General features: G+C 47.6%; 1 protein-coding gene across 1 annotated transcript in view; it reads right to left on the bottom strand.

Annotated features, from left to right (window-relative positions):
* Nucleotides 1–12,159, bottom strand: part of HSPA12A (heat shock protein family A (Hsp70) member 12A) — a 104,606-nt gene that overhangs the window by 25,015 nt on the left and 67,432 nt on the right. Inside the window, exons 4-6 of the mRNA XM_068255336.1 lie at nt 8,867–9,053; nt 6,558–6,662; nt 2,631–2,747 (exon numbers count right to left, since the gene is read on the bottom strand). Coding sequence (XP_068111437.1) covers nt 2,631–2,747; nt 6,558–6,662; nt 8,867–9,053 — 409 coding nt within the window. The remainder of the gene's footprint in view (nt 1–2,630; nt 2,748–6,557; nt 6,663–8,866; nt 9,054–12,159) is intronic.

The following is a 12,159-nucleotide window of genomic DNA, read 5'->3' as shown; positions in this document are numbered from 1 at the left end:
GGAGAAGGAGGGGTTATTGTTAGGTATGGAGAAGTTAGTTTTAGGCACTGGGTGGGGAGGGTAAAAATGCGAATGGGTCTGGGTAAGTGCATAGTAAAAAATCAGTAATGTAAATTACCAATATTTTTTTTTACTAGTGGCACCACCCGGGGCCCACTCATGTGCCGCCGCAATACATACTCCCCCTCTGCATCCAAATTAACTGCTTTGCGCTCAGCTGTCTGGTATACACAGTCAAAAAAATTTACTACACAGGGTGACTTTTTTTTAAAGCCCAAATGAATCTTATAATAGAGAGTAATTTAGAGTTGAAAAAGTATCACTCTGTGGTACCTTGCTTAATCGTAACGTTATTGTAGGACTTTAACATAAGATAGTTTTAAAAGTATGAAAACAGAAAAATAATGGTTTGCATAGGTAAGACGTCTATAATATTGTTTTTTTTCATGAATGTAGCGTTTATAATATTGTTTTTTAATGAATGTAGGGTTTGACTTTCATTTTTAGCTTTAAAGTGTACCCGAGGCGGTGCCGCGAGGGGGCAGATGAGACACAGAGGCATAGGCAAACGCAGGGGGGGGATTACAGTTGCCCAGTATCCCCCCTCAGACTAGGGCCGCACAGTGTCTGGGGACAGGCACAAGTTGAGACACCAGAATATCTACAGGTATCCTGCAGCTCACAGCACTGCCTCCTTTCTTTCCCTGCTACAGTTGACTTTGGATGGAGCAGCAGCATCTGTACAGAGCATGGAACGGCAGCGTGTGTACAGAGCATGGAGCAGCAGCGTGTGTACAGAGCATGGAGCAGCAGCGTGTGTACAGAGCATGGAGCAGCAGCGTGTTTACATAGCATGGCGCAGCAGTGTGTGTACAGAGCATGGTGCAGCCGCGTGTGTACAGAGCATGGAGCAGCAGCGTGTACTGAGCATGGAGCAGCAGCGTGTGTACAGAGCATGGAGCAGCAGCATGTGTACAGAGCATGGAGCAGCAGCATGTGTACAGAGCGTGGAGCAGCAGCGTGTGTACAGAGCATGGCACAGCAGCGTGTGTACAGAGCATGGCGCAGCAGCATGCGTACAGAGCATGGCGCAGCAGCATGTGTACAGAGCATGGAGCATCAGCGTGTGTACAAAGCATGGAGCAGCAGCGTGTTTACAGAGCATGGCGCAGCAGCATGTGTACAGAGCATGGAGCAGCAGCGTGTGTACAGAGCACGGAGCAGCAGCGTGTGTACAGAGCATGGAGCAGCAGTGTGTACAGAGCACGGAGCAGCAGCGTGTGTACAGAGCATGGAGCAGCAGAGTGTGTACAGAGCATGGAGCAGCAGCGTGTACTGAGCATGGAGCAGCAGCAGCAGTTTACAGAGCATGGAGCAGCAGTGTGTGTACAGAGCATGGAGCGGCAGCGTGTGTACAGAGCATGGAGCAGCAGCGCGTGTACAGAGCATGGAGCAACTCTGGGGAACTTAACAGAGTCAGGTATGAGCACAGCCCTGTGCCTTGCTGTGTGAATGCTTCACTTTCTCCTTCATTAGCAATGTAGGTTGTCCTCATTATTATCTGTATCCAAATTGCTACTGATCGATCCCGTTGTCGATTGGAAGCAGATCGGACATTTAGGAAATAATTGTCAGATCCTGTCAGTCGGACGGGAAATTGCATTATGTGTACCCAGCAAGATGCCCTACCATATTATACTGTATTGTGCATGGCTGAGGGAGACCTTTCAGGAATCCCCCCCCCCCCCTTGAAAATCCTGTGTTTGCCCCCGAGAGGCATGTTCCCTGCTGCAGGACATGCCTCTGAGTCCCCCCTGCACTGCTCTCTGCCCCCCACGGCCACGTTATCACCTTCCCAAAATTGGCAATATGATTGTTGCCAATTCTTGAGGGGAAGGGATGAGGTATTTCCTGTATCAAACGCCCACTGGGGGCATTCCTGTTGGCCTTCCCTAGCTGCCATTGGGCAGCTCTGCCTCTCCTTGGCTGCTCCCCTGCCCTATGTGTAAGGTGAGATACACAGATTTGAATCCCCACCTCGGGTTCCCTTTAAAGCATAATTTAATGTTTATTTTTCTTGGACTTAAAACTTCTGTCATACTCACCTTTCAAGACTTTCAATTCTGGGGATGGCATGGAGACCACTCCCACCATCATACACCACCTTTGAGCTGACCATCATCTCCTACCTGCAATTGAGGTGGAGCCATGCCTCAAAAAATGGAAGGCTGACTGACAGCCCCCACAATGCCACACATGAAACTCAACAGCCAATCAGACACTTTCAAATTTATCACATAATCATGTGACACTTCCACTATTTGTTTTATCCAATAAACGCAGCAGAGCTGACACATGAACACATAACCAAACATTCCTTTACGAACGATTGTTTTTTTTTCATCCTGCCTGATTTGACCAGATATCGGCCAATTTCCATCAATCAAGCAGAATGGTTGTCATAATTCAATCATTTTATTGGATCAGGGGATTATCGATTATGTTCCATTATGGAACAAAATCGATAATCCCCTGATCCAATAAAATGATGAAATTTAATGGTTGATTAATCAGGAAAATAAAGTAATGCATGTCCCTTTTTACACTTTTTTTTCTGTAAAAAGCCGTACCTTATACGCCGCCTGTCTCATGAACTGCTTAGCAGGCTGTTTCCAGATGGCGGGGACGGTGATGACCCATCGTACCTCGCTGTTGTCCAACTCATCACCAGCCTGGTCATTCAGCTCCTGGGGGTAGAAGAGAAGATAAGTGCCAGCAATGATCACAAGAGGGCCCTACCAGTGAGTAGTGATGGTCATGTCTAGGAGAACTCATGGAGAAGCATGTTTCTTGTTTGATCAGCTGATAGATTTGCAAAGCTCTGATTTGCTGTGATCACATCCTGTTTTAGCACATGATCATGATAAGCAAATCAGAGACTTACATATCAATCACCTGACCATCACATGCTTCTCCATGAATTCTCCTAGACATGACCATCACTACCAGTCAGGTTGTCAGGATTTTTTAGGGAACCACTTCTAAAGATCCTATTCAGTGCTGAGTCTCAGTGTAAATTCACCCATTTATAAGATACTTAAAGGGTTTCTGTGTTGTTGTTTTTTTAAACTGACACTTACCTGGGGCTTCTACTGGCCCCCTGCAGCTGTCATGTGCCACCAGAGCCGTACTCTACGATCCTCCGTTCCCCGCCACCGTCAAATTATTTGTCTAACTAGATGAATACAACAGCGCCTGCGCGGCCGTGGTCTCGCTCGTCCTTGTTCCCGCTCGCGTCTCCGGGAGCTTACTGCCCATACGAGAAAACTATACGAGAAAACTACGTACTGCGCCTGCGCAGGAAGCTCCTGGAGAAGTGAGCGGGAGCGAAGATGAGCGCAGCTGCAGTTGTATTCGTCTAGTTAGAAGAATAATTAGACGATGACTGGCGGCGGGGAACGGAGGATCGTAGAGGACGGCGTGGGCACATGACAGCTGCAGGGGTCCTGTAGAAGCACCAGGTAAGGGTCAGGTTTCTTTTTTTTTTTTTTAAACCCACAGAACAAGTGTTATGTAAAAATGATCTTGTTACCTCTTGCATTGCATACGGCAAATGGAGTACATTTTACAAGGGTCTTCTGGAAAGTAACACTGGGTTTCAATTAACCACCCTGGCGGTAGATCGGGCTAGCCGCCGGGAGCTCAATGCAGAGTATAACGCACAGCGGGCACTTTTACTCACCTCCCGGGGGATCCAGATGTCGGTAGCCGTTCTCCTTCTTGTCCTCCAAGACTCTGAACCACTCTGGTGAGATCGCCGTCAGTGATCTCACTACAGAGTAACAGCGCCACCTGGAGGACAGAGGGAAAATTGCAGCACTGGAGCCCAGGGAGGTCAGCGAGAGCAGGGGCTGCTGCAGGTATTCTAGCGACATGATTTTTTTTTTCCTGATTTTAGGGTCAGAATCATGCTGAAAAGACCCTAAAATCTGGAAATAATCATACCGCCAGGGAGGTTAAGGAAATTGTATTCATACTAGACACACTGGCCTATATGCAATTCATTTTTTCTCCTGAGTTTTCTCCTAGGTGATATTTTAAACCTTGTCAAAAAAATGCCTTTAAAACCATCAGCAAGGAAGAAAATGCTCAAAATGATTTGGATAGTCCTTTTTCAACTACTTTTTGATACTTGCAAAATGATGAAAAGTTATTTTAAATAGAAGATGAAAATGTATCTCCTAGGGGAATACACTGGAGAAAAAAATGCAGCGGGGGCCCCATGGTGGGGGGAAGTTTCATTTCCCTGTCCTGAGAGACTGACAACTAAGGGCATGGAGAGAGAAAGCTTTCTGCTCTCTGCTCAATTGTTTTAATAATGACTGCATCTGCTCAGCCACTGATAAGGAATCATACAAAGTTTTCTAGACAAAGATGTGTAGACAGTCCCTATTCAGTGTTCCCGCAGAGTCTCGTGTACTGCTCTACCCCTGACCTTTCTACCCCTCCCCAGGTGCTGTGTACTGTAGTGAAGTCTGCAGAGCCAGTTCTGCTACATCAGATATGGACAGAGTGAGTGTAATAAGCTGAGGCTGGAAGCACACTCGTCTGTCAGTTTTCTGTGTGCGTTTTTCTGTATGTGCTGTCTGTGTGTGTGAAAACATGGACGTCTTACCACAAAACCTAATGTAATTGATAGAGAAAATGTCTGCAGTGCTTCACTACTGTGTTTTTATCTGCATGGAGAAAACACATTCAAGTGTGCACTAGCCAATTAAACATTGGTTCTCAGTTTACCTGTGCTGAAAGCGGGGAAGGGGGGGGGGCATCAAAATTTTTGCAGGGGGGCCCAGTAATTTCTAGTTACGCCCCTGTTTCTCCTTTATTTAAAGAGACTCTGAAGCCTCTTAAAAATCCTTTTTTAAAAAAAAATAATCCTGTTTAATAGATTAGTCCTACCTAAATCGCCGCATTCCCGTGGCTGTAAACTATCGAAACCCCCCCTAACTCCCCGGGGGGCGATCTGGGCATCGCTTGCGTGTGAGGCAGAGCTATGAGCCGCAGCTCTGCCTCACACGCGTCTGTCAGCCCGGATTGCCGCCTCTCCCCCGCCCCTCTCAGTCTTCCTTCACTGAGAGGGGCGGAGGGGCAGAGGCGGAGATCCGCCGCTGACAGACGCGTGTGAGGAAGGGCTGCAGCCCATAGCTCTGCCTCACACGGAAGCTAATGCTGGCACCAAAATCCACGACCAAGAAAGTCATGGGTTTTGTGGGGGAGGGCGGGTTAGGGGGGTTTTAGATAGTTTACAGCGGCGGGGATGCAGCGGTTTAGGTAGGGCTAATGTATTAAACAAGATTGTTTAATAAAAAAAGGATTTTTAAGAGGCTTCAGAGTCTCTTTAAAGAAAACCTGAGATGGACTTCCTCCAGCCTGGTGTATCCCCTCTAGTATACTTGTGCCCATGTGCAGTGCTGAAGGCTCCTCCGGTGTCCAGTGTCTGACATCACCCTGAGCGACGTCACTTCATGCACCGGTGTCACATGGTACAGGCGCTTGCTTTGACCCACGGACAATGGAGGAGGCCAGGCTACACACTGGCGTGTGACAGGTGAGCAGCCAATACTGCCCACAGGCTAGGGGAGGCCAAAAATACATTTATAGGGCGGTGGCGCTGGGAAGATTTCCAATAGATTTCATGCTGAAATCTACTGGAAATTGGTGTGCAATGTATGGGCAGGCAGCAGATCCACATTACAGAAAGCTAGTGACCATACTGCTATGTATTTTTGCAGAACAGTCTTTACCGATGAGTGTTTATTGATAAAGTACATGTAGGTAGAAGAAAAAAACAAAGTATTGTAAAAATAATACCTTTTAATGGCTAACTGATAAAGTTAAATTATGCAAGCTTTCTTGGATCTAGTCCCCTTCTTCAGGCATATTTCCAGATGTTTTCTCAGTCACTGAGGCACAAGGTGTAACTGGGACCATATACTGTTGTGTACTCCAATAATCTATTGCCTGATGAAGCAGGTGTGAACCTGCGAAACGCGTTGCAAAAACCCCTGGAGTGTACCAATACATTCTGCTTGTCTCAAATACAGTTTTTGTGTCTGCTTGCAGGAGGTAAGACCACCACTGCCTCCTAAGCATTTTTAAACCTTTTAATAGCTGTTTTTATCCTTTTGGCGCCTATGTTTTACATTACGTTACAATTGATATCCACCCCTGGTGGAGGGGGATACCCCTTTCTTTCTCCTATCTACAGAGAGCGACTTCTTACTCCTGAGTGGGGACAGGTTAATCTCCTCACCTGCCTATACAGTGGTTGCCTGGAGGTAACCCTGGTTTGTGAGTATAATTCTGTACTCGTTCACTATACCCAATTGTTAATACTTACTACACTATATTGGGCTCCCGGTTCTCCTTTTTTCACATATACATCACTTTGGTTATTTGGCATCCTTTTAAATATCCCTGGATTTGGGCATGGAGACGCCCCCCCCCTTCCCCCCGCCAGTTCTGGGGTACACCGAGCAGCGCCCCATCTCTCTCACCTTTAGTGCCTGCTCCTTAAAATACTGCAGCGCGTAGGCGAATATCTCCAGCGCCTTGACTTTCTTGCCGTTGGCAGCGATGAGATCGGTTTCCATAGAGAGATCCTGTGTGGGTGAGTCGAGGGGGGAGAAGCTGTTACATGTTCTGCGTGGAGTCACAATATTTCATCTATAAATGCTAATAATAATTGTCCGCTCTAGTTCCTCTAAACTGGTGCTGCTTCTCATTGTTCCCAGCACAGCCGGGGGCCCTGCTCAGTGGGGGGATTGCTCGGGTTGATAATGTAAGAGCGTTTTTGGAGCGATGCCAAGCGTATACAAGTTTGCTACTTTTGAACTGTTTTGCCCAGAATGATGGACTGTACAGTAGCTGCACTTGTTTGAGGCATAGATCTAACTAGATATTGTCTTGGCTGGCAATTGAACCTGGGACTTAAAAGTGTACCCGAGGCGACATGTGACATAATGAAATAAACATGTACAGTACAAAACATATTAACAGCCAGGCTGTTTTACTAGTTTTATTTTGTTGCCTGAAAGAGTTAATTTTTAGGCATGGAAGTGACAGCTTTTGTCTTGTGGGTACCTTGTGCAGAATATAGTAAACATCACTGATAAGCAAATTATAGTCATACAAGTTTTCCTGGCAGAAAACAACTTCTGAGGGCAGGGAGTACCTTGAGGGGAATATAGTAAACATTACTGATAAGCAAATTAAAGCGATAAAAGTTTTCCTGGCAGAGATCAACTTTTGAGGGCAGGGAGACATGAAATACATAAACTATTGACCTTTTTCTAACTCTGGGACACTTAATAGACTGCCACTGAGTACAGACAGTAAAACGTTCAGGGCCCCTTCACTCTGGCGCGGTGTATAGCAATAGCTGGAAGCCGAATTACATTATTCCCCACTAGCCATGTGGACCTGGAGGGGGAATAGTATTTAACATTACTGGGAACTTGTGCAGCAGCAGGATAAGCCATACCGGCTGTATCCTGAGCCCAAGTCTCCTGGCGGCCAATTCATATGTATGCCACTGCACTGGCCTGATTCACACTACCAGCGCTATGTAGTTTGAAAAGCTCTTGCTAATACAATGCTATGGGTGATATGGGTGATTTTTATAAAATCACATCGCTCAAGTGGGATCACACACACACAGCATTACATTAGCAAGAGCTTTTAAAATTCCAAGTGCTCTGACAAAGCTCTTGCAGTGTGAACCAACCCATAGAAAACTCATACCAAACTGATGCAAAACCAACCAACCAACCATTCGTCAAACTGACCAGACAGGGAATTAATTGAATGTTTCTCAAAACTAAAATAAAAAAAAACTTAAAAAAAAAAAAAACCGGACATTATAGGACTGCACTGGACACCAGTTTATATTGTGAATGAAGCCTGATGGAGTTCTTAAAGACGTTTATTAGGATTGCGAGGAAACAATCCCGGGAAGACGATCTGGGCATGGGATCGCTCACCGTACTGCTGTGCAGCTTCACTCACCGTACTGCTGTGCAGCTTCACTCACCGTACTGCTGTGCAGCTTCACTCACCGTACTGCCGTGCAGCTTCGTAGCTTCGCTCACCGTACTGCCGTGCAGCTTCGCTCACCGTACTGCCGTGCAGCTTCCCTCACCGCACTGCCGTGCAGCTTCGCTCACCGTACCACCGTACTGCCGTGCAGCTTCACTCACCGTACTGCTGTGCAGCTTCGCTCACCGTACTGCCGTGCAGCTTCCCTCACCGTACTGCCGTGCAGCTTCCCTCACCGCACTGCCGTGCAGCTTCGCTCACCGCTCTGCCGTGCAGCTTCGCTCCCCGTACTGCCGTGCAGCTTCGCTCACCGTACTGCCGTGCAGCTTCGCTCACCGTACTGCCGTGCAGCTTCGCTCACCGTACTGCCGTGCAGCTTCGCTCACCGTACTGCCGTGCAGCTTCGCTCACCGTACTGCCGTGCAGCTTCGCTCACCGTACTGCCGTGCAGCTTCGCTCACCGTACCACCGTACTGCCGTGCAGCTTCACTCACCGTACTGCTGTGCAGCTTCGCTCACCGTACTGCTGTGCAGCTTCGCTCACCGTACTGCTGTGCAGCTTCGCTCACCGTACTGCTGTGCAGCTTCGCTCACCGTACTGCTGTGCAGCTTCGCTCACCGTACTGCTGTGCAGCTTCGCTCACCGTACTGCTGTGCAGCTTCGCTCACCGTACTGCTGTGCAGCTTCGCTCACCGTACTGCTGTGCAGCTTCGCTCACCGTACTGATGTGCAGCTTCGCTCACCGTACTGCTGTGCAGCTTCACTCACCGTACTGCTGTGCAGCTTCATCTTGAACTTCTCAAAGTACAGCCAATGTCTGGCCTCGCTGGGGTCCAAGTCGTGGTAGAAGTCCCTGGCGGCGAAGCCAAAGCTGTGGAACTTCCTGTCCGGCATTAGCAGTATGGTGGTCGGTGTCTTCTGATTGGATACTCCGGGGTCTCCGCCCTCCCAGCGCCTGCGGAACAAGCAACCATCTTTAATCTGTAATACATTATGGGTGAACTACCAAAGCTTGAGAATATAAGAGACCCAGCATCATCTCTGCCATTAGGTGCAACAGCTTGCAAAACTCACCTAAGACATATAAGAGCATAGTGGGGATTACCAAATGGTCATTGTGTAGCAGATTGCGTAGAGGCCTTGCACCACTGGGTTTCCCCCATGCACTCCGGTTTCCTCCCACCTCCCAAAAACATACAGATAAGTTAATTGGCTTCCCCCAAAATTGGCCCTAGACTACGATACATACACTACAAAATACATACATAGACATAGGACTATGATAGGGATTCGATTGTGAGCTCCTCTGAGGGACAGATGATGAAAAGGCACTATACTCTGTACAGCGCTGCGGAAGATGTCGGAGCTATATAAATACTAAATAATAGTATTAAATAATCATAAAACTTACTGAATATAATTACAATTGCATGCAAAATCAATTATGAATTTGCCAGGAACTTGTCATTACGATTTCACTTTGTAATTGGGAATTCTGATGTGAAATTACGGGTATGTGAAATTTGAGCTCAATACCATTACTCCCATAGCAAGCTAGCATGCCAAGCCAGCATCAGGCAGTGACTATCTGGTCTGGTCAGACATGGCTAGGTGCTCCCCGCTATGAGACAGTTAGAGATGCAGGGAACTCCTGGGATGTACAGATTAGTCATAATATGTCTTCTAAGGGAAAATTGATTATCCTGTTAGTTTAAGTGATGAGGAGGCCATTGAAAAGTTTTTCATTGATTGGAGGGAAGCATCTCCCCTGTGGCACATAACTCATGTATCCCGTGCTGACCTCACTCTGACTGACCAGAATTAGATCCCATCCAGCCTGTCCTTTTGTGTGGTCACCTACTTACTGCCAGGAAAATGAGGGTCCATAGTAATCTATGGGCATGTCAGGTACCGCACCAGGAGCATAACTATTGCCCCTGTAATGGATGCAGCTGCGAGGGGCTGGAGGAACCTAGAGGGGGCGCGGCTCTGAGCCCCGAAGAGAACCATTTTTAGGGGCAAAAGGGGGCACAGCACAGGAGGGAGGAGCAGCGGGTACACACAGCTGCAGGGAGGGCACCTGACTACCCCCTCTCTCTCCTCGGGTCCCCCTTCAGCGTTCCTCCCTCCCGAAATTACAGCAGCAGTCGTGCAAAGAATGCGGACTCACCTAATCAGGAAGTAGAGTGAGCGGTGCTGCAACAGAGAAGACCAGAGCTCCGTCGCATGGAACGCGGAAGAGGTGAGTCTGCGTTCCCTGCCCAGCCACTGCTGTCATTTTTGGAGGGGGGGAATTCAGAAGGGGGCCCCAAGGTGAGGGACGGTGGGAGTCGGGCCCCCTTCCCCATCCAAAGTTTAGCGGGGGGCCCAGTGATTTCTAGTTACGCCCCTGTAAAGGTCACATAGGTGGTTGTTAACAGTGTTCACTGAGCGTCATGGTTAAGTGGGTGATGAACGCTCACACTTCATTTGCCGCAGCATTTGTCATTTTTCTGTATGAGAGCTCCACACCAGTGACTGTAATGTTTTCACATCCTCTGTCTGAATGCTGGACAAATGTCATGTTTAGTCACATGACTGCCTTGCAGGAGCATAAAGCCGCTGGCCCGTTATGGTGCCCAGTCTTTATGACTTCCCATAATCGCCTATTACTGTATGCTCGGAGCCAGCGTTGTGTAGCTGTTAAATCATCGTGGCTGCCGCCTCTGTATTATTTCCCATAATCCCCTGCTGTGCCTGGTACTGCTCAGTTACCATCCTGCAGGAGAAGAAAGCTGCTGAACCATCATGGCCAGTGGCGGCTCCAGGAAATTTTTTTAGGGGGTGCTATGCAGGTGCTGGACCAATTTCCGGGGGAGCTGGCCGCGGCAAAAAATGGGTGTGGCTACAACCTGCCGCGGCGAAAAAAATGGGCGTGGTCATGACCGGATGAGGGCGGGGCTAACTGTAATTTAAAGTGAACCCAGGGTGAGAGTGATATGGTGGCTGCCATATTTATTTCCTTTTAAACAATACTAGTTGCCTGGCAGCCCTGCTGATCTATTTGGCTGTAGTAGTGAACTGAATTACACCAGAAACAAGCCATGCAGCTAATCTTGTCAGTTCTGACAATATTGTCAGAAACCCCTGACCTGCTGCATGCTTGTTCAGGGTCTATGGTTGAAAGAATAAGAGGCAGAGGACCAGCACGGCAGCCAGGCAACTGGTATTGCTTAAAGGGAGATAAATATGGCAGCCTCAATATTATTCTCACCTCGGGTTCCCTTTAAAAGTGCAACGCAAAGACAGAGGGCCCAAGTTTTGGTGACCCTTTTCCCAGAAAATTCACATAATTGTGCAGGTTTTCTCAAGAAAATACACGTAATGTGAGCAGATTTTAACAAAAAACACGTCCAATGACCCCAATATGCACAATCGTTATCAGATATGGCTCCAATATGCACAATCGGTAGCAGATATGACCCCAATATGCACAATCGTTATCAGATATGGCCCCAATATGCACAATCGTTATCAGATATGGCCCCAATATGCACAATCGTTATCAGATATGGCCCCAATATGCACAATCGTTATCAGATATGGCCCCAATATGCACAATCGTTATCAGATATGGCCCCAATATGCACAATCGTTATCAGATATGGCCCCAATATGCACAATCGGTAGCAGATATGACCCCAATATGCACAATCGGTAGCAGATATGACCCCAATATGCACAATCGGTAGCAGATATGACCCCAATATGCACAATCGGTAGCAGATATGACCCCAATATGCACAATCGGTAGCAGATATGACCCCAATATGCACAATCGGTAGCAGATATGACCCCAATATGCACAATCGGTAGCAGATATGACCCCAATATGCACAATCGGTAGCAGATATGACCCCAATATGCACAATCGGTAGCAGATATGACCCCAATATGCACAATCGGTAGCAGATATGACCCCAATATGCACAATCGGTAGCAGATATGACTCCAATATGCACAATCCGTAGCAGATATGACTCCAATATGCACAATCCGTAGCAGAAATGACCCCAATATGC

Source organism: Hyperolius riggenbachi, chromosome 10 (genome assembly GCF_040937935.1).
Source record: "Hyperolius riggenbachi isolate aHypRig1 chromosome 10, aHypRig1.pri, whole genome shotgun sequence".
Lineage (NCBI taxonomy): Eukaryota > Metazoa > Chordata > Amphibia > Anura > Hyperoliidae > Hyperolius > Hyperolius riggenbachi.
The sequence above is the reverse complement of the archived record's forward strand: the minus strand, read 5'-3'. Positions and strand labels throughout refer to the sequence as shown.